Raw genomic sequence first — 26190 nt, 5'->3', positions numbered from 1 at the left:
TCAAAAGAGTGTGAGTGTTAAGGTGAGTGATGAAATAAGGAGGGGTTTCTTATTTATAGAGGGAGATTTGAAGTTTTTTATTTTTATATTTTAAAACAGATGTATTTAATAATACTTATTGTCGTGGAGACGTTTTAAAGCCTTTATTGAAATGTTACATCTTTACCATTTAACTTAAATTATATTTTTTCTAAGCTTAATTCACTTACCCTTGAAACACATGAGCTAGCCCCACCACTATCCCTTATTAATATGTGTCTGGCTCATGATTTTTACCGGGTTCACTCTAGATATTATTCTCGAATTGATTATTTTAATTTGTTTTGTTTATTTAAACGCAATTTGATCGGTCTCCGTGAAAAGGCAATGGAAAAAACCGGAACCGGTCTAGGAAAAACTTGAAACACGCAGATCCATGCAAATCGGTTAGTAACCACCAATTTTCCTCAGAATGTAAAGCAAATTGTGAAACAAACAGGGAAATCGGGACTTGTCCATAGCTTTTTCACCCGGGGAAAGGTTCACCCCACACAATTTTGGGAAAAACGAGAGAAATTAGGGAATTGGTTTTCCCCGGGCACCATTCCTTGTCCTCTAAGTAGTAAATAGACCAATGAAACCGTACCTTAGAATTAGTAAATAGACGTTTGTCACGAAAAATGACTACATCGTACCGATTTTATGACCACACGTGCATCAATGGTTTAATGTGTAGCTAAGATCACACATAAATAGTTATGCCCCTTGGTTGAAGAATGAAATTGTTTGTGACATTTTAAGTTTTCAAAACTATTGGATAATAATATTAGTAACAACGATATGAGTTATAGATCCGTAATAAAATGTCACGTCTTATTTGACTATTAAACAACCCAACTTGAAAAGCAAATATCATTGTAACAACAATTAAAAAAAGTATATATGGTTTCGAATTAAAGCCTACATTTTGAAGAATGAAGATGTAACCGTTTTTGTTCTAAATTTAATTAATTTGTTTTACATGTGAAGCATAAAATAGATGTAAAATGAATGTAATGTTGAGTAAAGGAGGATAAGGTGGTGGTGAGAAAATCAATTCGATGCACATGCACCATAGTGAGTTTTAACTGTCAAGGCTGTCACACTTTTTTTGTAATGGTCAAGCTATGTGGTTGGAGTACGGGGCAAGTGAACTTCTATGTGGCTGCAAATGCACGTGCCCGACAATCATATATAGAGATGCCATATATATCATACTAATTACTATAATATTCTTAGTTTATATAAAACAATCAATTAATTTCTATGCGAATAGTACCTGTGGTATGTTAAGTTTACAAAATTACACTTGTAAATAAACTTTTATCAACGATATACTATATTAAATTATGTATCTTTTAAATATAAATATGTAATGTATGTTGATACAAGACCGTCAAACTAATTTGTTTACATGTTTTATTCAATTGCTTACCGACAAATGTGTACGTGTTATAATTCATATGTTCATGCCCTGCGCCATAATAAAAAATGTTAAAATTGTTTTGTTAGTTTTTATATATTTTAGGATCGTCATTTTAAAAAAGATAGAGAAAAAAAACTGCTACAGTGCTACATGTGTGAGTATGTGTGTGAAAGAAGAGACATCATATTAAAAGAATGGTGGCACTCATGTTATTCAATTATTAGTTGTATTAAGTCATACATGAACAGTCAGTATTGATACAGTTAGAATATATCAAAAGATTTTTATGTCACGTGACACTCATGTAGTCATGTTACATTGTTGCCGTACGTCTTGCCGATCAGTTTTATAACCAAGAATATACAATTTAAAAAAAAAGGAGAAGCTCCGATATATTTACTGGATAGTTGTTGAAAGTTATTTATAAAAAATTTAAAAAGTAGAGCTCGGATATGCGTTGTATGATTTGAATTATCGAACTACTGTAATGACCCAACATCACTTTAGCGCTGTTTCTTCATCGCCATGCATCAGGAAGGAGTCGAACCAGAGTCTATACCATGGCAGGGTACTATTCTACCACTAGACCACGGTGCTTCATGCTAGATATGTATAAACTGATATTATAAGCGAAACACATGTGTTTAAGAAACCTATAGTGACAATTCAAATATAAAATAAAATTAATTTGTGTTTCCTTTGGTTATTGTACCTAGCGTAATCAATATGTTGTTTTTTTTTTTGGGTAGAATCCAGTTAATAAATGTTTGTATTTGTATTTTGTTCATCCAGGCTAACTCGTTTATAAAAACAAAAATTTATATAACATAATTAACATATGCGTATACAATTTTTTACAACTTGTTTATAACCCATCAACCAACTTGCCAACTTATTTACAAGTCATTTAAAATATGTCAACCCGTTTTGACTTGCCAACCATTTTAAATTCGTTAAGCAACCAAATTGTAACGAGTCATATTCGAGTTATATTGTATCATGTAGTTTTACTTGTATGGAAAATGAGGTAACTTGTCTGCTAGCTGTGACATGGACATTAATAATATGTCCTAAAATTGTTATTCAACTTATTATTTAAAATGTTATTCAACTTTTTTTATAAACGACAAGTCGTTTATTATAAAAAAATAAGTTTACCTAAATAAATTTCTTATATTATGTTAACTAAACTGACCACTACTGAACAGTGAGAACAAGAACACATGCTAACATGTAGTGGTCAACTGGTCATGAGTATTAACCGGTCTTGTTTTCCCAAATCAAAAATAACCTTTGCTTAGTTACATACAAAAACGATCAAAATTTAGTAACCAATTCAGGTATTTAAACACTACCTTTTCATTCATTATTTATTGCCCACACCATCAGATCTTCTTATCACCTTTTAATAGAATTGATTCTATAAATTAACATCTTTTTCCGGTCGTCGGTAGGCATTATGGTAAGTTCTTCACTCTCTCATACGCATGCAGTGAGATGTGTAAACAACACATGAAAAAACAAGTATATGATACTATATAATGCAAACAGGTTGATGATATCATAAGATATAGTGTGTAGATCCGCCCATGCATATGTGTAATCTTTTAAAGTGTTATCTCAATACATAATATTTATGTGCTTTCATACACAACACATTGAGTGATGTATATTAACAATATTAATTGAGAATGTGAAGGCAAACGCAGCATCCGGAATGCGTGTGAACAATGAGTGCATTATGAAGTTCATGGAGTTGAAAGCAAAGAGAAACAATCGATTCTTAGTTTTCAAGATCGAAGACAAGACACATAAAGTTGTCATCGAGAAGTTAGACCAACCAAATGAAAGCTATGGGGATTTTCAAAAAAGCTTGCCACCAATGAATGTCGCTATGCCGTCTATGATTTAGATTTCACTACCGTCGAGAACTACCAAAAAAGTAAAAAAAAATAAAAAAAATTGCGTGGTAGGTACAAAACACTAGTTATGATCATAACATTTGAATGAAGAAAGGAAAAAAAACCTTAAAAATGGATTTGAAACAAGTAATAATGTTTGTACATTTGATTGCCAATAAACAGTCAAATATATATACACAACATTATCGATGTTTATAATGTAGTTTCTATATGTTTATATCCACTTTGGCGTCTATGACCGTACATTACATAAACAAGATTTAAAAAAAAAATGTTATTTGAGAAAAATGTCGTGTTTTCAATTCAGGTGTCCGGATTCATCAACGGCGAGAAGTAAGATGATATATGCAAGCTCGAAGGAGACTTTCAAGAGAGAGCTAGAAGGGATTCAACTTGAACTCCAAGCAACAGGCTTTGGCGAGCTGAGTCTTGACATCGTCAAATCTAGGGCCTTGTAACATTTGTTGAGTTGCAAATGTGTAACATCTTCAAAATTAAATAAATAAATAATATATTGAGGGGGCAATAAATAATCCATATTCATGATACCACAAAACATGACTCAAATTCACAATTATGTATCATTGTATACAAGCATTTGAATTTATCTAGTATGCCACTACACTCAATAAGTTGATAGAGGACAGAAGTATAGCCCATCACGTATCACGCAAGACAATAACATAAAAAGTTAGATACATTATAACAAAGGTTTAAATAAATCAATAAGCAATTTCACAATCTCCATTCTCCCCTGTGGTTTTCTCCTTTTCCTCAACACTTACGTTCTTTCTGTTCCCCTTCTTTTTAACCCTTTTCACTATGCAATCTCTTCTTCATCGTAGCCGACTCTTAAACATGTCAGAAACCCTTTTTGTGAACTACGATTCCTTACCGAAATTAGGGCAAAATGGAACGAAGCATCGCGCAACGAGAGTCGAACGTAAGCCCTGTCCCGTTCCGATTTCGATTTCTACTACGCTAATTTGATCCATTTGATTTTATTATATTCAGACTAGCTTTTGAACTCGTGTATTACACGGGGTTTGCTAAATAATAAAAATAAATACGGTACGTTTTTTTAAATAAATGAAAAAAAATTGAAGGTAAGAAGAAAATAAAATATATATACTACAAATAATAAGAAGTCTATAATCTCAAATTTAGAAATTAGAATGAGATGAACCATTATAAGTTTACAACAATATACAACATTTGTTAAAATTGTTTTGATTCATTACTCATGAATAACTATAATGAATGAGATGAGAGATTAGAAAATTAGAAGGGAAATTATAACCCATTTGTCAAAATTGTTTTAGCCCATGACCAATAGATATGTAGGATAAATAAGATGATGAATTAGAAAATTATAAAGGAATTATAACTTTTGCCAAAATTATTTTGACCCAAAACTCATGGATAGATATGAATGAGATGAAAGATTAGAAAGGAAATTATAACCCATTTAACAAAATGGTTTTGCCCATAACCCATGAATAGGTAGAATGAATGAGAAAAAAGATTAGATAAAAAATGAATGTGAAATTACCACATCATCTTAATTATTTTCTTTTATTAGTAAAGTTAGATTAGATTTCTCTATTAATTGTTGGCTTGCTTACTGTTGTGTCTCAGTTTATTGGAGCGGGATTTTGTTTTAAGCATATCTCTCCTAACCAACCAACCTTTTTGAATTGCTGGCAACTCTATCTTTCAAACCCACAAATTAAATATTTATACATAGTAGAATAAATATACGTTCATGATTTTTGTTCATATAATAATTATATTAAATTACATCGAAACACAAGGCAAGCGGGCAACAAACTGCGCCGCTACCGCTTTTTGAATAGAGAAAGAGCTGGTCCTCGTAACGGGAAAAGGTAGTAACATGTTATTCACTTTTCTAAGGCAAACAACAAACAACCCTCTCTATTCTCTACGGTTGATAAAAAAGAGTAACCCAATTGGATCATGTTTTGGCAAACGGCCCTCAGAACAAGGTGGGTTTTTCTCATCTGTCAAGGTTCTTAAAGTGTAACCATTGTTTTTGGGAAATGTGTTGTAAATAGAAAAGTATATTTTGCATCTTCTGATGAAACGTCATAATTATACTCTCCGACTCTAGCGGCGAAAAATAGACCGCCCTCTTCACATAGTTTCCATACTTGAACCAAAGTTATACCATGAATCGCAAAAACAACCGATATGGCTTGTAAAATCTCCTGAGATGCGTTGGTTATTGGAGATCTTGAGCCTAAAGTTTCAAAACCCAAATTCTGCCAAGCAAAACATACATGTCAAGCAAAAATAATTATATTATATATTTAAATAAAGAATATATAGGTACCTTTAGTTCCCCAATGATATTTGAAATCATTGGCCAAAGTTGGTGTTTGTTACAATGAAGCTTATGGTTAGTTGTGCATTCGGTGCTTGCTACCAACTCTATGCACCCAACCAATGAAGATTCATGACCACGTTGGCTGCTAAATGGAATGTTGAATGATGTAGTCAAGTGTAGTATTTTGTCTGTTGGATTAATTGTTGGTTGAAGAGTGTCCAAACAGATTGTTGACTTGGAATTACTTTAGTCTCAATTACATTTCCTTTCACCTTGATGACAATGAGAGAAACTGTACGATCGCTGCCATCTTTTGGAGTTGAAGATGTTTCACCGATGCAGCATTGCTGGCGCGTATCACTAGTCATTAGAATCCAATCTTCTAAATCTTATATTCAATCTTGTACTGTCCCATTCGAACTTCGTTTGAATTTGGGGCATAACTTTTGAGAAGCTCAGAGCATTCTTAAACATCTTAAATTTTATATTTTCTTCCTTAAATCCAGCTTTAACTGTCACCGACCTATTTGAATCAATTTTCCAACACTTTTGATTCACTCTCTGTTGCTTGCCACCCATACAAAGATTGAACCCTGCATTCGTATATTTAAAGAAATATCAATTTTTTGTATCAAAAAATATTATTAATATTGATTGATAGTCAGAAAATATTATTGATACTCAATTATTACCTTTTCTAAGGCAAACACCTCAGGTTGATCCTCTTTTCTAAGGCAAATGACAAACATTCTCCATGGTTGATAATAAATAGTAACCCAATTGGATCATGTTTTCAGAATTTAGACTATCCACAGGAATAACAATCTTCGAATTCCTTTGGTGTGCCAAATTAATGTTAGGTATTCGAGCGGCAAATGGTTGATTCTTCGTAGTCTACATTGCGCATCGTAAATCCTTTAATGAGAACTTCCCTGGGGTCGTGGTAAAGTTCCTGAACTGAACTAAAGCATTATCATGATTTTGGTAGGTTTAGGTTGACAAATAGACCTTTTATGTTATCTTGTAAAGCCTATTCAGCTGCAATATAATAATGATAAATTTTAAACAAAACACATGTAACACATTTAAATTCATAAGAATAATATTTAGGAGAAAACCAAACCTTTCGATAAAGGTTGTCCGATGCTCCGAAACACATATGGAAAGTGTTCAACTTCAGGTTCGTGATAAAAACGCGGTTCGATGAACAACTTTTTGCAAAAGCCTATCAGCATGGACTGAGAACGCGCTTTGCGAAAGTTTCCAATCTTGGTCTGAGCAATTAAATCTTCCAGAGTAGCTGTAGATGGTTGAGGTTGAGGTTGAGGATGAGGCACAACTTGAAGAGTTTGAGTGTTAGTCTGTCCCGTCTTGAAAGAGTATTAGAATTAGGTTATGTTGAGTCTTGAGATTGAAGCACAACTTCAAGAGTTTGAGGATTACGGTCAAAATTCACTAAGACAAGCGGTTACGACTCAAGATAAATAGGTTATGGGGAATAAATCCCTACAGTGGAAGGACCAACCTTAGTTAAGATGTGATAGGAATCATGTTCTAGTTCTAGTCTAAATGTCATTTGCCTATTTTGGGAGGTGGTCAAGTGCAACTTATATCACTATAAATAGGTATCAATAACGAATAGGGAGGGCGAGAGTATGTTTATGTTTAAGAGACAGGACAATCGTTCGGTCCATTGTCTTTCTAATTCTCTTTTCTAAACTTAACCAATTGCAATCGGAGTATATCAAACCTTATCAAGGTGTCAAATTTAGTCGCATCCTGGAAGCTAGAACCGGGATCCTAAACAAAATTTTCAAAACCCCAGTAAGAAATGTTGGAAGTGGGATCTAAAGGGACCTCATCAGAATTGTTGATATGAGAACTAGAAGGGCCCACATTGAAGGGATCGTCCATCCTGCACATGCATAGATAACAACACAATCCATAAAAATAATCAGTAAACCACAAACTGCAATTAAAAACCAAAAATGAAACAACTTTTGTAAATAGCAAGTAGTAGCAAACACAAAGTAAAAATCCAAAAGTGAAACAACTTTTTGTGAAAAGGGTATCCAAAATCAAGTAGTAAACACCTAGGTAGCACGGGAACGGGTATGAGACCAGGGTACGGGAAACGGCAAAATTCAAAAATCCAAGATATGTGTACGACAACTGTACGACAAGAAAAAATATAAAAATACAAATATATTAATATTAAACAAAGTCCAAAATAAATATCAATATATGTAAAAAAAAGTAAAAATAAATAAATAAAGTAAAAAACGAAAAAGAAAAAAAGTAAAGTCCTAACAAAACAAAGTTTGAATACAGAGCATCTTTTCACCCCACATCTTCATCTCTAGAATAGCACATAACTTAAAAAAAAAAAAAAAAAGGTGAGAAGCTCACTTTCTTTACAATTTCTTCTTTTTACTTACAACGAATCATATTGCAATGACTCAACTATCATTATTGAGGGTCAAAACAAAAATAGCTCACGGGATGAAGGATCGATACGTACATGGCCAGAGGGTCACCACTGGTTTTGATATATTACATATATTAGTAGTTTAAGAATTTGAAAAGTTAAACATAAGAGGTGAGACCTCTGGCTCAACTTATTGCGAACGTTACTTTAATTCGTTTAATTTAATAAACAAATAAACTTATTTTTAATAATATAGATTTTTAGAAAAACATAATGTAAATATATAAAACTTTATACTCACTTTAATGATTATATTTAAAACACTATTTATGTGTAATAACAATGTACTAACTTTTATCTCCCAAGCGTTCGGTCGGTTTAGAGTTTGTTTTTGGTTGTGTTTTTTTCATATAATAAATATATATGGTTTCACCAAATTATGTAACTTTACAATCTTGTATTAGAAGCTAAACTTTATAAAAAATCACCATTTTCTCCGTAATCTTCTATAATATTAAAAAATCAAAGTTTAACACGTTCTTAAAAAAAACAAACCAACAAAATATATCTTTTATAGATCCGTGAAGGTTCCAAGTTTTCCAAGATGTAGACGTACGGTTAGCTTGTGTTTTATGTAAAACAAGTTCATTAAGTATTTGACATGTAACTCTTCAGATCTACTACTTGGGGTGATGAATTAGTGCATAAACAAGTAGCATATAGAAGTTATAATATGTATGAATGCTCACTTAGTTTGCTTCGGAAGAAGATCGAGCTTGAAGCTGACCGACTTTGCAGAGCTGTGTGTCGTCACTTAGTTGCTAACCGGTGGAGGTGGCCGGCGGTGCTGTGAGAGAGAGAGAGAGAGAGAGAGAGAGAGAGAGAAGGTTTGAAGAGAAGACTGAACAAGGCTCGAGTGGGTTGTTGATATATATTAATAAAGAGACAGGACGTGTTTGAAAGACTTGACAAGGAAAGCTGATAAGAAGAAAGTGAAAAAGTTTGTCTTGGTATTACTCAGGAAAGGACCCTACCAGGTATAACCTCGGTACTATACCGGTACCGAAAATAACGATCTCGAAAATTATAAATTTTTGGTATTGGTATCGAAATATTTGGTTCGGTACCGGTATTTGAGGTAATAATTTGGGAAATACCGGTATTGTACAAAACTTTGGTACCGATTTGGCACCAGTACCGAATTTGTCCATCCACAAATGGTTTGAAGACTCTTGCATTATTCTTATTCTACAAAATGATTTCTTTTCACATTATTATGAGGTTTGTCGGAAATATAGAATTGTGATGAGAAAGTTGGGAGACTAAGATCAGAGAGTTAAAAAAAATGCAGTTGTGCTACAATTGAATTCTCTTATTAGTTTTCTTATAAATGTTCAATGCATATGTATTTGTACAAGTTGCATCTACATGTACTATACTGACAATGTACCTGAGAAAACCATATCACGTCGCTATCTAGGATATATTGTCGCACGATTTGAGGGGTCCACTCGATAATGGTTGTTATCTTTCTTTTCGGGACCATGTTTTGTCTTTATTTGAGTAGATGTGATCCATTTTATTATTGGATTATTAATCATGTCAGAAAATATCGTCTTAATTAAAAACCTTAATAAATAACAGTAGATACAAAATCATAATGATATTAATGGTTGTTAGTTTATCATAATCAACTATGAATAAATCCCTTCAAATAAATTACTTTGCCTTTGTTTAAGAGAATCTATGCAGCGAGCTTATCAATACTAAGTCATTTCTCATATTGAACCCAATCTATATTTGGCTGACCACCTCAAGAACCTCTTAGCTAGCCTACACAATATAAATACTACACTTGATCTTCAACTTAAAAGACTCAATACATCAACTCATCTTTCACCACAACAATGATCATACAAACTATACAAGAACAAAATGAAAATCAATCATTCAACTCTATTGGCACATGTTAAGATCACCGATTTCATCTCTTGTTTCCCCATCGATGTCTCAACGATCACCTATCACAAAAGCAGAAGTTATTATTATTATTATTATTATTATTAAAACAAAGTTGTTCAATGGGTCCCACCAATACCCTGCTAACCAATGGGATCATACTTAAATTTAAAAGCTTTGATAAAAGGCCTTGGTTACAAGCAAATTTTATATACCTCTTGTACTTTGTTTCCGGCTCGTGCAAGCAATTTATACTCGTTCTCAACCACGGATGCCATATAAACCTACACGTAATTCATAAAATGTTGTTTACTTTAAAATCCCGAAAACAATACAAAGAATATAATATAAGGAATCTGATCTTCTCTTGCAAGAAAACTACCTGAAATGTTGGGGCCAAACCCGGGCTCAAGAAAAACCGACCTTTCTTTACTCGGTCAACTCCTTTGTATTGTTGCAGTTCTTTCACAAGTGATTCAACTTCGGCCCACTATACATTTTATATGTGGTATGCAATATTCATCAAAAGTTATTTGTGCATGTAATATAATAAAAAGAAATTGTAAAGATAAAAACCTCCTCATCGAGTTGGGCTGCTTCTAATCTACCACCCAAGTTAGCTTGATCACCAACAACAGCCTCTAAAGTCTCGATCAACGGATCTGGCTGTCACGAGATTATTCTTATTATTAATAGAGTTTTATTATTATCTTAAGTTCTAGATATATATTTGATCCAAGATATATAGATGGTAGATTACCGTAATTTCCTTTAACGATAGGAATATACGTTCGAGTGAAAAATCTAATTGATGGACCTTTGCTTCGACAATCTATGAACAATAGATTATTATTATTATTATTATTACTAATGTAATTATTGAGAATGTAAAGAAACTTAGAATATGTTCGCTATGAAAAATGTTATTATTATTGTAGCAATACAACGCGCAAGGTACCTGCCCGATTTTAAAATGGGATATGATGTCCAAAGTATCATCCCACGACACCTCGGTTTGGTGAATCAATGCAGGTACTCCTTCAACCTATCAGACCAAAACCATGGGTCAGAAAGGCAAGTGAAAAGACAAATTTATCATTATTAATACAAACATTACTTTTAAGGCTTGTTAAGGACAATGATGTTTGTTTTTGCTAGAAATGAAGACTTTTGGTCGAAAATTAAATAACTTTAGTAGTAAAAAAACAGTAATACCTCAACGAAAATACCATAATAAGTAATCTTTTTTATACAACACTTCACAACATCTCCAACATTAAGCTTTGCCTGTACAAGTAGAATAAAATATGAGCTTAAATTACTTAATATATTATAGTTTCATAGAAAGAATTCAAGAAACTAAAAAGAATCTCACCATGAGATTTTTCTTTCTCTCAATTGATTCATCCTTCTCTTTCGGTTTTCCAGAAAATATTAATTTGTTCGTGTCTCTATCTGCTAAGACCATGTTCACCTTTACCTTCTGCAACAAGAGTATCATAACGATTTTCGTTATTATAAGTTCAATAAACTTTTAATAATTAAAGTAAACATTTTTGTTGATTCAAACCTGACCAACAAATGATGACAAGTATTTGAGTTTCTCTTGGTCATAAATTGCAAGAAGTTCCTCAAGTTTCATATCAGGTGATATTTCACCCTCGAACTTTTTAATATCTACGGTTGACTCAAGAGTTGACTTGCTTTTTGCATCATAGCCTCCAATAACACCAAGACTTTGTCTATACATAGCAGGATCCAACCCTTTCTTTCTCAACCAAGACTCGAATGCTAAATACTTCCACTTGGTGGCAAGATTTCGGTAAGGCAAAAACCCGATCAGAGAACCAAAAGACGCCTACACAAAAAGGGCAAACGGTAAAATCACCAAAAGGGTAATCCCCAACATAAAAAGATTCAAACTTTATTATCAACACTTACAACAAACCCACGAGTGCTAGAGTTTATGAGTTCCACTTCTTCCCTTCCTTCTGTTTTCAACAAATCTTGAGCTCGTTTCCAGTCGGTATCTTCACGACTCTATAGAAAGAAATATTTGTGAGAACTAGCAGAGAAAAAAGGGTAATATTGTCATTTGATCGTATCAGAAAATCAGTCATGCACCTTCAAAAGCAGTGTTGTAGGTGAATTTTCAATGTCAGTAGCATTGTCATAAGGTTTTGGACTCGTTGGGCTTGAAATCGGTTTCTCGATCTTTGGTGTATCTTTGACGGGTTGATCTAATCTATATTATATCACATCAACAATAAAGAAGTCAAACAAAATAAACTTTGACTTGTTCATAATGCAATCAATGCCTGTTTAATCGCAATTAACATAACGTAGAATGGTTTAAAGTACCTTTTAGGTGGTCCTCTCAAGGTGGCTGCTATATCAGGATCAGAACCTGACTCGGTTTGCTCAGAAGGCTGAGATCCTTGATAAAGAACAAATATGTGAAGATGTAATAACATGCTTATGAAAATAAAACAGCATTACACAGCTAAATTGCCCCATATGAGAATTCTTGTTTGTTGGTCATTCAAGAACAGGTCATTTTCTAGTACGGGCCAAACAGGTCGGGTAACATGCCAAAATGGGATCAGTTGAAATGGGTCATTTTCTAGTACGGGCCAAACTAGCCTGAAACCCTTGATGTCCACTTTTTACATCTTATTATAAATAAGTCTTGCGTTAATTATGATTGTAAAATAAAATATTTAAGACACTAATAATAGTTATCATTGAATAAAGTGATATCGGAAGGTTCTATGCATTAACAAAATAAACTGTGGGTGGCTTTCAAGTTTCAACCCGTTTACTCAATCCTCTTTTAGCGACTTTTCTTAATTTGGCCCGTTTGGGATAAAAACACGTCTCAAGTCAACTTAGTTATTAGTAAATGGGTTAAAACTACAACTATATAACAAATCACCGGCATTACCAGTTAAATTATCATCCCCGTGACCATTCACTTGTAACTTCAAGGCATCCTCATTTTCCCTTGATTCATTTTGATCTCTAGAATCTTGATTCACCGCAATACCAGGCTTTTGTAGGAGAGAAACATCTGTTTGGATTTCACTTTGGCTTTCTCTATCATCATCCACAACTTTTGTTTCTTCTTTTTGCAAAAGTGGTTCGGTCCCGGGCTTTTGCAGGAGTGAAACATCTGTTTGGATTTCACTTTGACTTTGGCTTTGGCTATCATCATCCACAACTTCGGTTCCTTCTTTTTGCACAAATGGTGCAGGCTTCCTCACCATCGTCATATCAGTAAACCGTTCTTCTTCCTCTTCTTTATTGAATTTATACGAAAAATTTGGTCTCGGTTTCATTGAGGTCAAACCATCATCTTCATTAAAAGTAGTTGGTTTCCTTAATTCAACATTCGGCACACTTGGCACGGGATTACTGGGAGCCTTGGCCAAGGGCTGATTTGGTCTTTTTACTTCGGGTGGTGCTACTGGTTTATCATTTGTTTCAAATTTGACTCCTTTTTTGGGTACTGGCCGGGTCAAGTTTAGCTCATCAGATGAATTGTTTGCTTCAAATTTGCCCCCTTTCTTGGGTACGGGCCGGGTCAAGTTTAGCCCATCAGATGAATCATTTGTTTCAAATTTGACCCCTTTCTTGGGTACGGGCCGGGACAAATTCAGCCCGTCAAGTGAATCATTGGGCTTTTTTCTAATATCTGATACATCAAATGGGACCTCCTCTATATCATTAAATGCTTTAAGACCTTTCTTATTGTATAACTTCTCGATTTCCAAGTAAGACATTTCTGGATTTGTTTTTCTACCGATTATCTGCACAAAAAACAGAATTATGCACAAAAACATTAAAATGTGGTAGTTAGAGCTAATATACTTTTATGAAATGTAAGCTATTCAGAATGTTTATATTGCTGTCTTGCAAAGTGGGAATTGAATTGGGATAAAAGTGAATATGTGGTTTGAAACCAAAATTAAACTAATCATCATTCTTGCAAAATCCCACCAAAAAGAAAATATCATACTCGGCTGTACTTTCAATCTTTTCTCAATTTCCGGTAAGGGTTTGTTTGCAACAAAAATACAGGTATGATGGTTTGAAACATCAAGAACTCCTTTTTATCATTTGGTATTTCGGTTAACAAATTGTATTTAAACGGGCTGAAATACGGTTTACTTCCTAAATAAAACTAGCATGACAAGTGTACTTGACTACTTGTCATTTAACAAAAAGAATGTCAAAAAAATAATCAGTAACAATTCAAGAAGTTGTTATCTTTTTATCTCATCTTATCTGAATCAGCCATACCAATATCACAATTCTATCTTTTTCTTTCAAAATTCAACTAAAATGTCAAGAAACCAATCCTTTAAACTTCAAAATCATCCTAAAAAATCAAAACTTTGACCAAACCCAAAATCAAATCCACCTCCAATTCTTCAAGAATCCCAGTCCCACTATCAAAATTCAACTAAAATCTCATAAATTGTCAAAAAGACTCCACCTTTTCCACATATTATCTGTCTATCTTCACCATCAAATGCACAACTTCAAATAAAAACAACTACAGAGAGAGAATTGGACCTTAGCAAGAGTAAGATTGGGGTCTTCACCAATTAACCTCCCAAATTTAAGCTCCATTTGGTCATAACTGTCAAAACTAGGCTCATCATTAGCAGCAAAGGCTGCAAATTTCCTGAGTCTTTTGTGATTAAAAGGAAGGCTTCTATAAAATTTGGGATTTTTGTAACATGGGATGGAGAATCTGAACTTTGAAGTGGTTGTGGTGGTGGTGGTTAGGGATAAAGACTCCATTTTTATCAAGAAAATTGTATCACACTCATCAGATGTAGCCCTTGAAGATCAGTTTGTGTTGAGTGTGTGAGTGGGAGAGAGGTCTATCCGTTTCTCTGTTATGGGTGTTTCTTGGTTGTTATTATTGGTGGTCACTGGTGACGAGGATGCTAAGTTTGAAAATACTACAAGGGTTTAAATGGTAATAGTGAAAAGTTCAAGTCCTGATTTGTAAATGTTGTGGATTATAAAACTATTATTCAAATCGTTTATTTGGTTTTTAAGTGTTTGGAACTACCTCTGATTTTCGAGTGAGTCTCTCTCGGAATGTCAACCATCTGTGTTGATTTTGGCGTTTCATGCCTGACTCGTATTGGAGCCATCAAGGAGGAAACCGATTATGGTAGAAAATCTGGTTGAGTTAGGTTTCGAACCTTAGGTCATAAACAGTGTTTTGAAACCTGGACCGGCCGGTCCCGACTAAGGACCGATATGCATTCCGGTCCGATTCGCAATTCGCACCATTTAACCCGTTATCTAAATTGAACCGATGGACTACTGGTTAACCGGTTAAAGCTTTTTTTGAGTTAAATAAAAATTGTTGTAGACGCTGGGACTCGAACGTAGGTTTACATAGCCGAGATGCATGCTTATTGAGCACCCACTAACCAGCCAACCAAGTTGTGTTTATGATACTTTGGTTGATACAAACATACTATATATTTAAAACAAACATTGCAAACGGACATGGAAGTTAGTTATTATTACCTTTTACATATATATAAATTGTATATATAGATATAAATAAGTATATATATATTTATATTATTTATGACGTCATCCAGGTAAACACCGGTCCGCCCTCCCGAGTCAATCCAACATTTGACCCGGTAAGGCGTCCAGGTCGGGTTTGAAAACATTGGTCATAAATATCACAAGCATTAACCATCACCTCATGTCATTTAGTTAGTAGACATGTACACAAACTAAAAACTAGCAAAGCGTGTTCGTGTTCAGTTACTTAAATTTAACTAAACGAAAGAAGATGGATGATTAAACACACACATAAATACACACAACATAAAAGAACTAAAACACATTGATCATAAATTATACACTTGATCCATGATCCACGGGAACTAAACACACCATGAACTATATCACCATATGCCGAACATCATGAACTAAAAGATAATATGTCGATTTTCTTTCTTGAATCTTGTACAATTTTTGTTGGAGCGTAATATCTCGTATCATCTAAATTTTTTTATATTCTCTCGTAGGTGATGATGCTATTTGAAATTGACATAAGAAGTGGTTGAACATCAAGGACTCCAAAGAAACTCCTTTTGCCCTCCTTGTAATTAGTTCACGGGGTGAGTAGGAGGCCGGATTTACATCAAACATGAAAAAAGTAAGTGGAATCGGCCATACAGGTTAGAGATACAAATCTCCCACACCTTAACATAGGAAGAAAATAAAATAACTACTAAAAAACCCTTTATGCTCATGTGTTTTATCTTGTTGATGTCATACGTCATTTTTTCTTGTGACTTCTTAACTTTTAAGAAAACAATTGACCTTTTATTCTAGGTATATTAGTTTTTAACGATCCCAACTATTATCTTTTGGTTACTGTTGGTCTCAACTAATGAATTGGTTACTGATGGTCCCAATTTTTAAAGTATTTGTTTCTAATGGTCCGCGACTAACAGAATCCTAACGCCTTTAGTTTCAGATCGTCGGGAAAACGTTTTTGGCTGGAAAATTCAAATTTGTTGCCGGAACACACCACATGAACACCGCAACCACCGCCAATTGACTCACCGCTAACCAACTACCACCACTTGAGCACCATAAACCGATTTCAACGATGGTTCTAGGGTTTCCGGCGACCTCAATAATTGAGGCTTTTACTAGAAAACTGTTCCTAAAGGTCCGATACGAAGTTACCAAGATGTTTGGGACGAAAATGTTGAGTTTTCGAGAAAAAAAAATTGAGTTTTCCGGCCAAAACCGTTTTTTCCGGTGACCTGAAACTAACGACGTTAGGATTCCGTTAGTCGCGGACCGTTATGAACAAATACTTTAAAAGTTGGGACCATTAGTAGTTAATTCATTAGTCGGGACCAGCAGTGACCAAAAGACAATAGTTGGGATTGTTAAAAACCAATATACCTTTATTCTAATCACTTCGTAAGCATGTATAATATGCTATTATAATATATGTACATCTATTTATGTTTGTGTGGGTTTTGATTTTTCTAAACAAAAATAAAAATTAAGCGTTAAAATAGCAAACATAAAATAAAAATAAAATACATGAATAAAGAATATGAAAAAAATAATAACGTAAAATATACAAACTAGCACACAAATCATTATAAATTGGATGTTACTTAATGGTAGAGCATTCACTTTACTAGTGAGAGGTAGGAGGTTCAAACTTCACTATCACCAATTTATATGGGAGATATGAGGGATGACCCTGGCTTGCCAGGGTTCGAGCCCTGATCTCACCCGGTTTTACCGGCTCCTCACTGTCATGCCGTTTGGCGGGCGTGGGGGTCGGGTTTTGTCCGGGGAATCCTTCAATAGGTGGACCGCTAGGGGCTCCGTCCGTCTGAACTCGTGGCCGGCTCGGGCTACCTTTAGCCAATAGAAGCCGCGTACGGAGTACCCGGCGTTACTTAGTTAGTCGTTCCAAAAAAAAATAAAAAGCACACAAATCATTATAAATCTATCGTTTCATAGGGTATTATTTGTTGAAAAAAAAAGGAGATGGTGCGGCAAGTATAAGTGTAAAACTATATACTGAATTAAATACACTCCTTTTCCAATTGCTTATTTTTTTATTGTTAAACGATCAAGAATAAAGGCCGACTACTTGGGTAATAATGCAAAAGACGATCACATATGCCCACAGTCACAAAAACATTAGATAGTCTACCATATTCAATTCCGGTGAAAACTCGCGGCCCGAAGGCCGACTACCAGTTGAGCTACAATATAACATTTGTAATCTACCTATATTATTAAAACAATAGATTTTTTGAACAAATGACATTATCTATTAGTTCATCAGTATAGTTTCCATACATACCAAGACTTTTCATATTTTCTTAGTAATCAAATAATTCAAAAGTAAACAATTCAACTCATATATTAATGTTAATAATTGTGGAATTAAATAATTAAATAAAATATTAACTCATAGAGTCTTTAGTCAATCACATTGATTATTGTGTATCAAAAATTCAACCTTGGTTGTTTTTGTTAGCATGTAATAAATAAAAGTGTAATATAAGATGTAATAAATGTCACAAACCTAAATCCAATTATATTATTATGCTTATTTTAAGTGAATGTGATTAATAATAATTATTAAAATTTTAAAGTATATTGTTTTGATATTCCTATTAAAGTTATGAATTTTTAGAACTATATTACTTTCTACAGATATTAACACCACATTAGTTTACTTTTCTCGGTACAATAGACATCAATTTTTTGGTCCATTATAAATGTTTAACCAATTCGCCTAAATCCAATTACGTTATAGTTTTTATATAACGTGCACGTATTTTTCGGCATGATGCTTCGTAAGGATGGCCGACATGATAAGTTTTAGTTATCTTTTTGACAATATAATTTCTTATGCTAAGTTCTTAAGTTCTATATTGTTTATTTGCAGTATTTATTACAACATTTATTTGTGAAATATATTATAGGGTTTTTTCATGTTTCTAAGATTTTACATTACATTTATTTATGTATTTAAGTTACGTACGTAATAAATATCACGTTGCCGACCCAAAAAGTATACTACAAATTATCTTGTCATTTAAAATTATATGTGTTTGTTAGGAGATTTTTATATTTTCACCCGTATCGTACACGAACAATAGCCTAGTAAATAAATAAATAAGTTTAATAATAATAAAAATAATTTACAAAATTTAACAAAAGGTTGCCGATTAATCATCCAAGTCACCACCTTTAATACATTACCACTTTCTCCTCAATTTACCAGTTACCAGCCAACGGTTTAAGTTGACTTTCACTTTCTTTAATACATTACCACTTTCTCCTCAATTTCCACCCAAACCCAAATTCAATTGTCTTTGTCAAGGTCAACAATGGCGGCCAGACCTGAAATCACCACTCAAACTCTACGCCATCTTCCCGCCAAACCCCTCAGCCGCTTCAAACGCCTTTCAGAGGGTTTCCGATTATCACAATCCGAATTCATCAACACCCATCAAAACCCTAAACATTTCATCTTAAACCACAAACACAACAAATCACTTTACACTCTCCCATTTAATTACCATCAAGAACCACCCACACTTACACCAACCCAACTTGAATTAACATTCAACCCTCATGTCGACATGTTTACGTTTCATGGCTCTTGCAATGGCTTGGTTCTGGTGTCCGGTTATGACGTGGACGGTGGCCATAGGTTAATTGTTTTAAACCCTAGTAAAAAATTGTTTTTTGAAGTACCGGAGTCGGGTTTCGATATTGTTGATGAGATGAGGGAGATTGATATTGTGTCTGGGTTTGGTTATGATTCTGTGATGGATGATTACAAGGTTGTTACCGTCTTGTTTTATAATAGTGATGAGTTTGTTAATGATGTTGAGAATATTTTTGTGCATGTTTATAGCCTTAAGACGGATGAATGGCGGCAGGCATGTCGGTTTCGTTATGATCATACTTATGGTAAGAGTTATCCGGGTGTGTTCGTTAATGGGTTTCTTCATTGGATTGGTATTAAAGATTGCGAAGAAGATTTACGTGTAATTGTTGCTTTTAGTTTAAGCGATGAGACGCTTAGTGAAGTGGCGTTACCCGAGTGTTGTAATGATGCGGATGTTGAGGTTAAGAATGGGATGAAACTTGTTTTGGGTGAAAGGCTTGCGGTGTTTGTGGAAGGTGATGTTTGGGTGATGAAGGAGTATGGGGTGGTGGGATCTTGGACGAAGATTGTACTTGATGGAATCGGTGCTGTTGTGGTTGATCGAACGGTGGTTTTTTATGAGAATGGCGAAGTTGTGGTTGTGGGCGACAAGGAGATGTTGGTGTATGACGTTGAAGGACGGTTGTGTAGACGTTTAAATACCGAGACTTTTGAAGTTAGAGGTATATGTACGTGTTGAAAGGCTTGCGAGTCCGGTGTTGGTGTATAAACTTGATATAATCTTTGTTACAATGTTGGTTTGAACATGCTATGATGGAAATATTCTTACCTGTTGTTTAGAACTTGATATATCCTGCCATGTTTGTGAGATTGTGAGATGTTACATCCTTTGTTTATCTGTGATCGTATCGCATTAAATCGTTCTTAAAAATATCCAAGTCTAGGAGTTTAATTGTATAAATCTAAAAACTGATATTACTAGAGTTCAACTCCATGAACATTAATTATATCACAAGTTTAACTGTTTGTTTAAGTCAGTCAGACCTTTCATAAACAATTGGTGTTCAAAAAACTAACTTGTTACTTTACAAATCTAGCAATCCATTGACAAAGCATTGATGCTTGCCCACCACTATAACAAGACGATAACTCATGCAGTTCGTGTTCTAGTAAATTTGAACTTGAGCATGAACGATTTATAGCATGTGGAAAAAAAAAGATGACACCGATTATAATGGACATATCAAGGCCACCATTCTTAGCAGCAAACAACTTTATTGATCACATGCATCATTTCAGGGTTTTGAGTCTAACTAAATAAATGTTAAATACAACATTTGTATTTTTTATTATATAGTTAAAACGATTTAGAAAGTTTTACGCGCTAAAAAATACATTTTCGTTGACTTTAGACCCGTCTCCCTCGTTTCCACTTTATTTAAAAACTATTTTGTATGTTAGACTCGTTATAAAACCTAACACAAAAACACTAAGATTGGTAACACCAACAGAATTTATCAAAAATGCAATAATTTCTTCAACCAATATCACCCCGGGTTGCTCCTTACAAGGATCCCCTACCTCATCAACGGAAAACATCCAAAACCCAAAAGAAACTGGTAATAAAAAAGGAGGAAAAGGAATTGCAATGATCATAGTCTACTGTAGCCTTCGGAAATATCCCGCTTCAACATTTCATTAAATTCCTGCAAATCCACATACAAGTAGTGAGTTGACTCACAAATGCTTATGTCCGTTGTGTTGATCACGTTACGAAAACAATATTACTACAAAACCAACATTAATCTTATGATTTAGGAGGTTGTATGCATTAAAAGTAAAGTTTAATCGACTTTCTTTCAACCCATTTGGCCCGCTTTAGACAAGGCATCTCAAGTTGACCCCTCACAAGTATACGGGCCAAACATGCTACCTTGTTAATGGGAAGTGACAATAGTCACAATACTAACCTGAGCAAGCTCCTCTTCCATACACAACGCGTTGATAGCATTTTCATCATAAACGTCGTTGCGTAAAGCAGCAGCAGTTTGAACCACTGACGAGAATACTTCTACACGCGGGTAATGTTCCATTATTTTCTGGGCTGCGTTTTCAAGGTTCATCTACATACATGAACCAGTTCACCGCATCAGTCCAATAACATCAACACAAGCCATGAATCAATGAAATGATTTACGAGGTTTTAGAACAACCTGAAATTCACTCTTTCTTTCGTTTTTATTCATACTCTTTACACTACTGAAACGTCGACTAAGCGAACCCTTTCTAGAAGGTGCCGGTTGAAGCTTATTGGGAATTGGATTTGGATTTGAACTTGAACTTGAACTTGAACTCCCACTACTGAGAGCTTGAGAAACAAATGGCATCATTTGTTGAACCAAACTTGACATATCAAGGTTGCCACTGCCACTGCCACCTCCACCGGGCCCACCCATGCCCGCCAACATACTATTTACATCTTGATTACCATCCATCTGTTGAGCAAGCTGATTGACAGAGTTCATCATTTCCGGGTTTTGAGTGAGTTGACCCATTATATTCCTAAAAAAGTCTTGAGATCCGGGCCCGTTTTGATTGGAAGCACCAGCCAAAATATTATTTAAAGCGTGATTTTGCATAATTTGATTCATGATGGCGGCGGGATCCAACTGGCCGCCAGCAGATGGTTGGTTTTGATTAGCAAATGAAGTAGAAGCGCCGCCACTATTTGTCTGTCGATGTCGTCTCTAATATCACATTTTGTAGACAATTTTAGTGTATATATTACTTGTCTAAACAATTGCATAGCAACGAAAAGCTGATAATTAGAGCTGTCATTGGCTCCCGTTTTGGGCTCAAACCGAACCAGAAACCGAAATTCGGCTGGAATTTTTTTAGTTAACCATTTGGGTTTAAAAATTTGGGGTGGTCGAAAAAGAGGCCCAAAATATAGACTTTGGGTATGCAACTTTGGGACTAATTTTTGTTAACTAAAATGTAAATGATTATTACACATTTGGACCAAAATTTTTGGCCCACGCCATTTATTAATTCCTTATAAGTTACTTAAAATCATTTATTTTGTTCGGCTCAGTTTCTGCTTGATAGCAAAACCGAAATCGAACCGAAAATTTGATTTTTACAAATAGAAATGGAACACGGGCCTACCTTTGGTTGTAAACCTCCCGGACCAAGTCCTAGGGGAATGCTGCTTCGACTGGATGAAGAACCACCTTCTGTTTCACTTAGCGATTTCATTCTTGTGCTACTAGCTCCTGCATCCTGTTATAAGTGGCATTCTGGTAATTGTGGCTAATGGGTCAAAATCGGGTCAGGTTGGCCCATATACACTTTACCCATTTAAAAACCAATCTAAAATTTTGAATTATAAAATAATACTTTTCCTTTTAGCTAATTTTTTTAAGTTAACATGTTTGAGATAAAAGATAACCCAAATCGACCACGGACCAAAACTACCACATCTAGCAACAAACATATAAACGTACTGTCCGAACCTCTGGAAGACCACCATCTGCTTGGCCTAGTTGAAAAAAAACAAACTTCAACACAAATTCACAAACTAAATTAATTAAAAATTTTAAAACTTAACATATTAATTATAAAACATAAACATACCAACAGAACTCTGGTTTCCACTTCTCATGTTATCACCAGCTCCTCTGGTAACTATTATCAAAAGTTTCTTGTAAAACAAAAATAGTTTTCCTTTTTATAAAAACAAGTAATAGAAAACTTACGGTTTATGTTAGCATGCTCTCCTAGGTTTGATTCGACATTAGTTGCCCTTGGACCTATTAAAATGAATGGTATAAGAAAAATACCATGATAACATATGTAGTGGTTAGGTTTTAGTTACTGACCAGGATGGATATGTATGTTAAGGTTTCGTTGACCCGCTCCAATTCCAACAGGACCAAAAAGCCCATGGTTCAATGCAGGATTAGCATCACCACTAAAGAGAGAATTAGTTTGCAGAGGAAACGGTTGAACCATAATAGGATTAGGACCGGAAGGAGATATGTAAACAGCAGGCCCCGCGTTTACAGAAGATTCAGCCTGAAATGTTTACATAAGTACTTGTAAACAATAATATTTATGAAACTATATCATTCAAGAAATATCTAATAACATACGTGTGACTGCCCAATTCGCAGTGTCAGCATTGTACGACCTAACTCTAACAAAAGAGCACCCAAATGTTGCATAGCAAGCCCAGACCGCATTGCTTCGGTTTGAATCTCGGTTCTCATTGTGGCATCACTAACACCCTCCGCTTCCTCTAGCCTTCTTGCTATATGCTACAAAATTGCATAATAAAATTTTAATCTAACTATCATTAGATATATGTTAATTATACCATGGTTTAGAGAAAGGTAAGTACAGATAAAGAATCAACAGCGGGCCCACTAAGAAGACGTTGTGCTTGTCGCATAACAACTGCCAAAGCTGATAATGATGGCAAGCCACGAGCATTGGTGGGTAGTTCTACAGATGGGACGCCTTCCGTACTATCTAAAGGTCATAAAACAATATAAAGATTGTATAGTTAAGTTAATAAGAAATTAATAACTCTTACTTCTGTTTTGAGATAATGTGCGGTCCATGTGGTTCATAAACTCAGAAAGCGTGTGCAACGACTCGGGAATTGGCTGCAGGTGAGTAAACATATACCAAGTAAGGCTGCGTAGAAAATACAGATAATGTATGGGATATCGAAATTCTCCCACGAAAAAATTAGCATAATATAAGACAGTTCAAAACGTGTTTACTACCGTAGCAAGTGTAGGTACAGCTGGCACTGCTTCCACGAGGATTGATTGACTAGGACTTCTAGGCTGGGACTGGTTTACGGTTTCATTTCCATGTGCAACTTGCACAGGAATACTAAACTGTAAACAAGTAGACAGTCAACATATATCAAGTTATAATACCATTTAAATGCACACAACTCATCATGAAACTAAGAAAGAACACAACTCACCTGCATATGCGGTTGTGCAGCACCACCACCAGCAACTAGGCCTTGTCCAAAGAAATTAAGAACCGCCCCAATCACCTTGAACGAGAAAAAAAGATTTTAAACTATAATATTACACCATAAAGCACATTAATGTTCGCTTTATAGACAACAATTTTGAAGAAACGAGAACCTGATTTACATCTGGAGTGCCGCCTTCGTCTTGCTCTCCAACACCAAACGTCCCAAGAACTACACTATGTGAAACATGCCCGACACGAGGACGTGTACCGGTACCATTATCATCTTGTCCTAGGACGAAAATCATAAGTTTAACTTTCTGGAAAATTAAACAGTGTAATGCATACGTCATCACATGTATGTGTGTAAACATATAGGGTGAGGTTCATTACAGAGCAGTATATTATTGCGAGAGGCAAAAGGAATAGACATAAATAGTATACCTTTTTGATCAACGGTTTATATTTTTTTAAAGTTTATATTTTTTAATTGCAAATGTGTATGTTATGCACAAGAAAAATCCATCAAACTAATATGTTCATTTGTTTTCTTAAGGTATCACCAAAATTCACCTGCATTGCTGCTTCTTGCAGTTGTCTCCGCATTGGGGGAGCCAGATGAGGGTTGAAATTCAGATGGTTGTCTAGCCACTAGATGCAGTGTATGCCCGCTTTCGACATCTATAAACTATCAAGGGAAACTACTGATATGATTTATGAAAAACAAATTAAAAAAGTTGTTATTGTAACCTGTTATGAAAATGGTTAGAAACACTCATAAGAGTCATCAATCTTAAGATTTAATAATGAATATGTAACATAATATTAGGATACGATATTCGGAAAGAGGGTCTTCATCTTTCAACACCTTGCCTCTAAAGATCAACCGCTGTTGATCCACCGAAAGACCAACTTCACTAGCTATACTCTCCTTGAATTTTGAAACTGGCATCTGATTTTTTTATATGTGCAAAAAAGGAAACATTTAAAACTAGCAAACAGGGATAACAAATTAAGTACCAAATAAGAGGAGTGGGATGGTATATATACAATACATTTTTGTCGACAATGAAGTTATGTAACTGTGAATCTAACGTCTTGATATTAATCTCCACCGTCGATCCAGAAGCCATTGATTCAGCTCGACTTTGACCTTCATCCGAGTGCTTATCCTCAACACCTTTTGATTTTAAACTTTCAAGTGCAACTTCAGCTATTATCTCACCTTTATCTGATTGTTCATCCGCAACACGAGCAACTTCGGCTATAGTTTCATCTTTATCTGACTGTTTGTCTGTGTAAACAACACAACTAAACCATAATTATGAATAATAACGACTGGTAATAAATTAAGGAATTTTTACATATTTCCCATTCCTAACCCTTTGAAATTACATATTTCCCCAAAATACAAGTTTTTAATGCAAAATGTACAATGCTCTTTAAGCATGGTTTGGGGAAATATGTAATTTCATAGTTTAGGAAGGGGAAATATGTAAATGCCCCTTAAATTAATAATCTATATTTAATAATTAATAGTCTACAGCACCTTTTTGTTTCAAAGTTTCAACTGCAACTTCAGCTACTCTGTCATCTTTATCAGAAGGCTTATCTGCAACGGTACCTTTTGCTTTCGAACTATCAAGAGCAACATCAGCTATACCACTTACACCATCATCAGATTGTTTATTTGTACTTGCATGATCATCAGAATTATGCTGATCGGCCATGATCAAGTATCTTCAATATCTATATTCCAAAACATTATAAGCATGCATTAATCATTGTTCATCTGCATACATTCATCTGGATTCAGTTCTAATTATTTAACTGTTTCGAGGTTAACATAATCCGATAAATTCAGATTCATTCACTAAT

At 34.6% G+C, this 26190-nt stretch overlaps 3 protein-coding genes across 3 annotated transcripts; 1 reads left to right on the top strand and 2 right to left on the bottom strand.

Annotated features, from left to right (window-relative positions):
• Positions 1 to 9953: 9953 nt before the first annotated feature.
• Positions 9954 to 14961, bottom strand: LOC143574119 (uncharacterized). Its single transcript, XM_077058826.1, has 14 exons — positions 14679 to 14961; positions 13045 to 13909; positions 12462 to 12537; positions 12225 to 12345; positions 12042 to 12140; positions 11671 to 11958; positions 11476 to 11583; positions 11316 to 11387; positions 11059 to 11145; positions 10861 to 10932; positions 10677 to 10766; positions 10483 to 10590; positions 10316 to 10384; positions 9954 to 10162 (listed from the first exon to the last, which is right to left on the bottom strand). The coding sequence occupies exons 1-14, from the start codon at positions 14907 to 14909 to the stop codon at positions 10088 to 10090; spliced, it is 2361 nt and encodes a 786-aa protein (XP_076914941.1). The 5' UTR covers positions 14910 to 14961; the 3' UTR covers positions 9954 to 10087.
• Positions 14962 to 19027: 4066 nt separating this feature from the next.
• LOC143574129 (F-box/kelch-repeat protein At3g06240-like) lies at positions 19028 to 20053 on the top strand. Its single transcript, XM_077058835.1, has one exon. The coding sequence runs from the start codon at positions 19028 to 19030 to the stop codon at positions 20051 to 20053; it is 1026 nt and encodes a 341-aa protein (XP_076914950.1).
• Positions 20054 to 20966: 913 nt separating this feature from the next.
• On the bottom strand, positions 20967 to 26042 carry LOC143574128 (uncharacterized). The gene is made up of 18 exons (XM_077058834.1): positions 25856 to 26042; positions 25368 to 25609; positions 25147 to 25264; positions 24886 to 24993; positions 24486 to 24604; positions 24317 to 24391; positions 24108 to 24224; positions 23912 to 23984; positions 23717 to 23847; positions 23469 to 23633; positions 23196 to 23391; positions 23055 to 23126; positions 22951 to 23001; positions 22830 to 22855; positions 22483 to 22596; positions 21528 to 22061; positions 21285 to 21437; positions 20967 to 21020 (listed from the first exon to the last, which is right to left on the bottom strand). The coding sequence occupies exons 1-18, from the start codon at positions 26040 to 26042 to the stop codon at positions 20967 to 20969; spliced, it is 2535 nt and encodes an 844-aa protein (XP_076914949.1).
• Positions 26043 to 26190: the final 148 nt, after the last annotated feature.

Source organism: Bidens hawaiensis, unplaced genomic scaffold (genome assembly GCF_021521415.1).
Source record: "Bidens hawaiensis isolate Kalapana, Puna unplaced genomic scaffold, B.hawaiensis_p1.1 tig00026851_1, whole genome shotgun sequence".
Lineage (NCBI taxonomy): Eukaryota > Viridiplantae > Streptophyta > Magnoliopsida > Asterales > Asteraceae > Bidens > Bidens hawaiensis.
This window is presented reverse-complemented; position numbering and strand designations above follow the sequence as displayed.

Excerpts from the sequence above, each read along its gene's own strand:
- LOC143574119 (XM_077058826.1), bottom strand. The coding sequence starts at position 14,909 with ATGGAGTCTTTATCCCTAACCACCACCACCACAACCACTTCAAAGTTC. Across the intron at positions 12,538-13,044 it reads CGGGGATGATAATTTAACTG|GATCTCAGCCTTCTGAGCAA; the intron begins GTAATGCCGGTG and ends TTCTTTATCAAG. Across the intron at positions 11,584-11,670 it reads TGTCATCATTTGTTGGTCAG|AAGGTAAAGGTGAACATGGT; the intron begins GTTTGAATCAAC and ends CTCTTGTTGCAG.
- LOC143574129 (XM_077058835.1), top strand. The coding sequence starts at position 19,028 with ATGGCGGCCAGACCTGAAATCACCACTCAAACTCTACGCCATCTTCCC.
- LOC143574128 (XM_077058834.1), bottom strand. The coding sequence starts at position 26,042 with ATGGCCGATCAGCATAATTCTGATGATCATGCAAGTACAAATAAACAA. Across the intron at positions 25,610-25,855 it reads TTTGAAACAAAAAGGTGCTG|CAGACAAACAGTCAGATAAA; the intron begins TAGACTATTAAT and ends GTGTTGTTTACA. Across the intron at positions 23,392-23,468 it reads TGCGAATTGGGCAGTCACAC|GCTGAATCTTCTGTAAACGC; the intron begins GTATGTTATTAG and ends TAAACATTTCAG.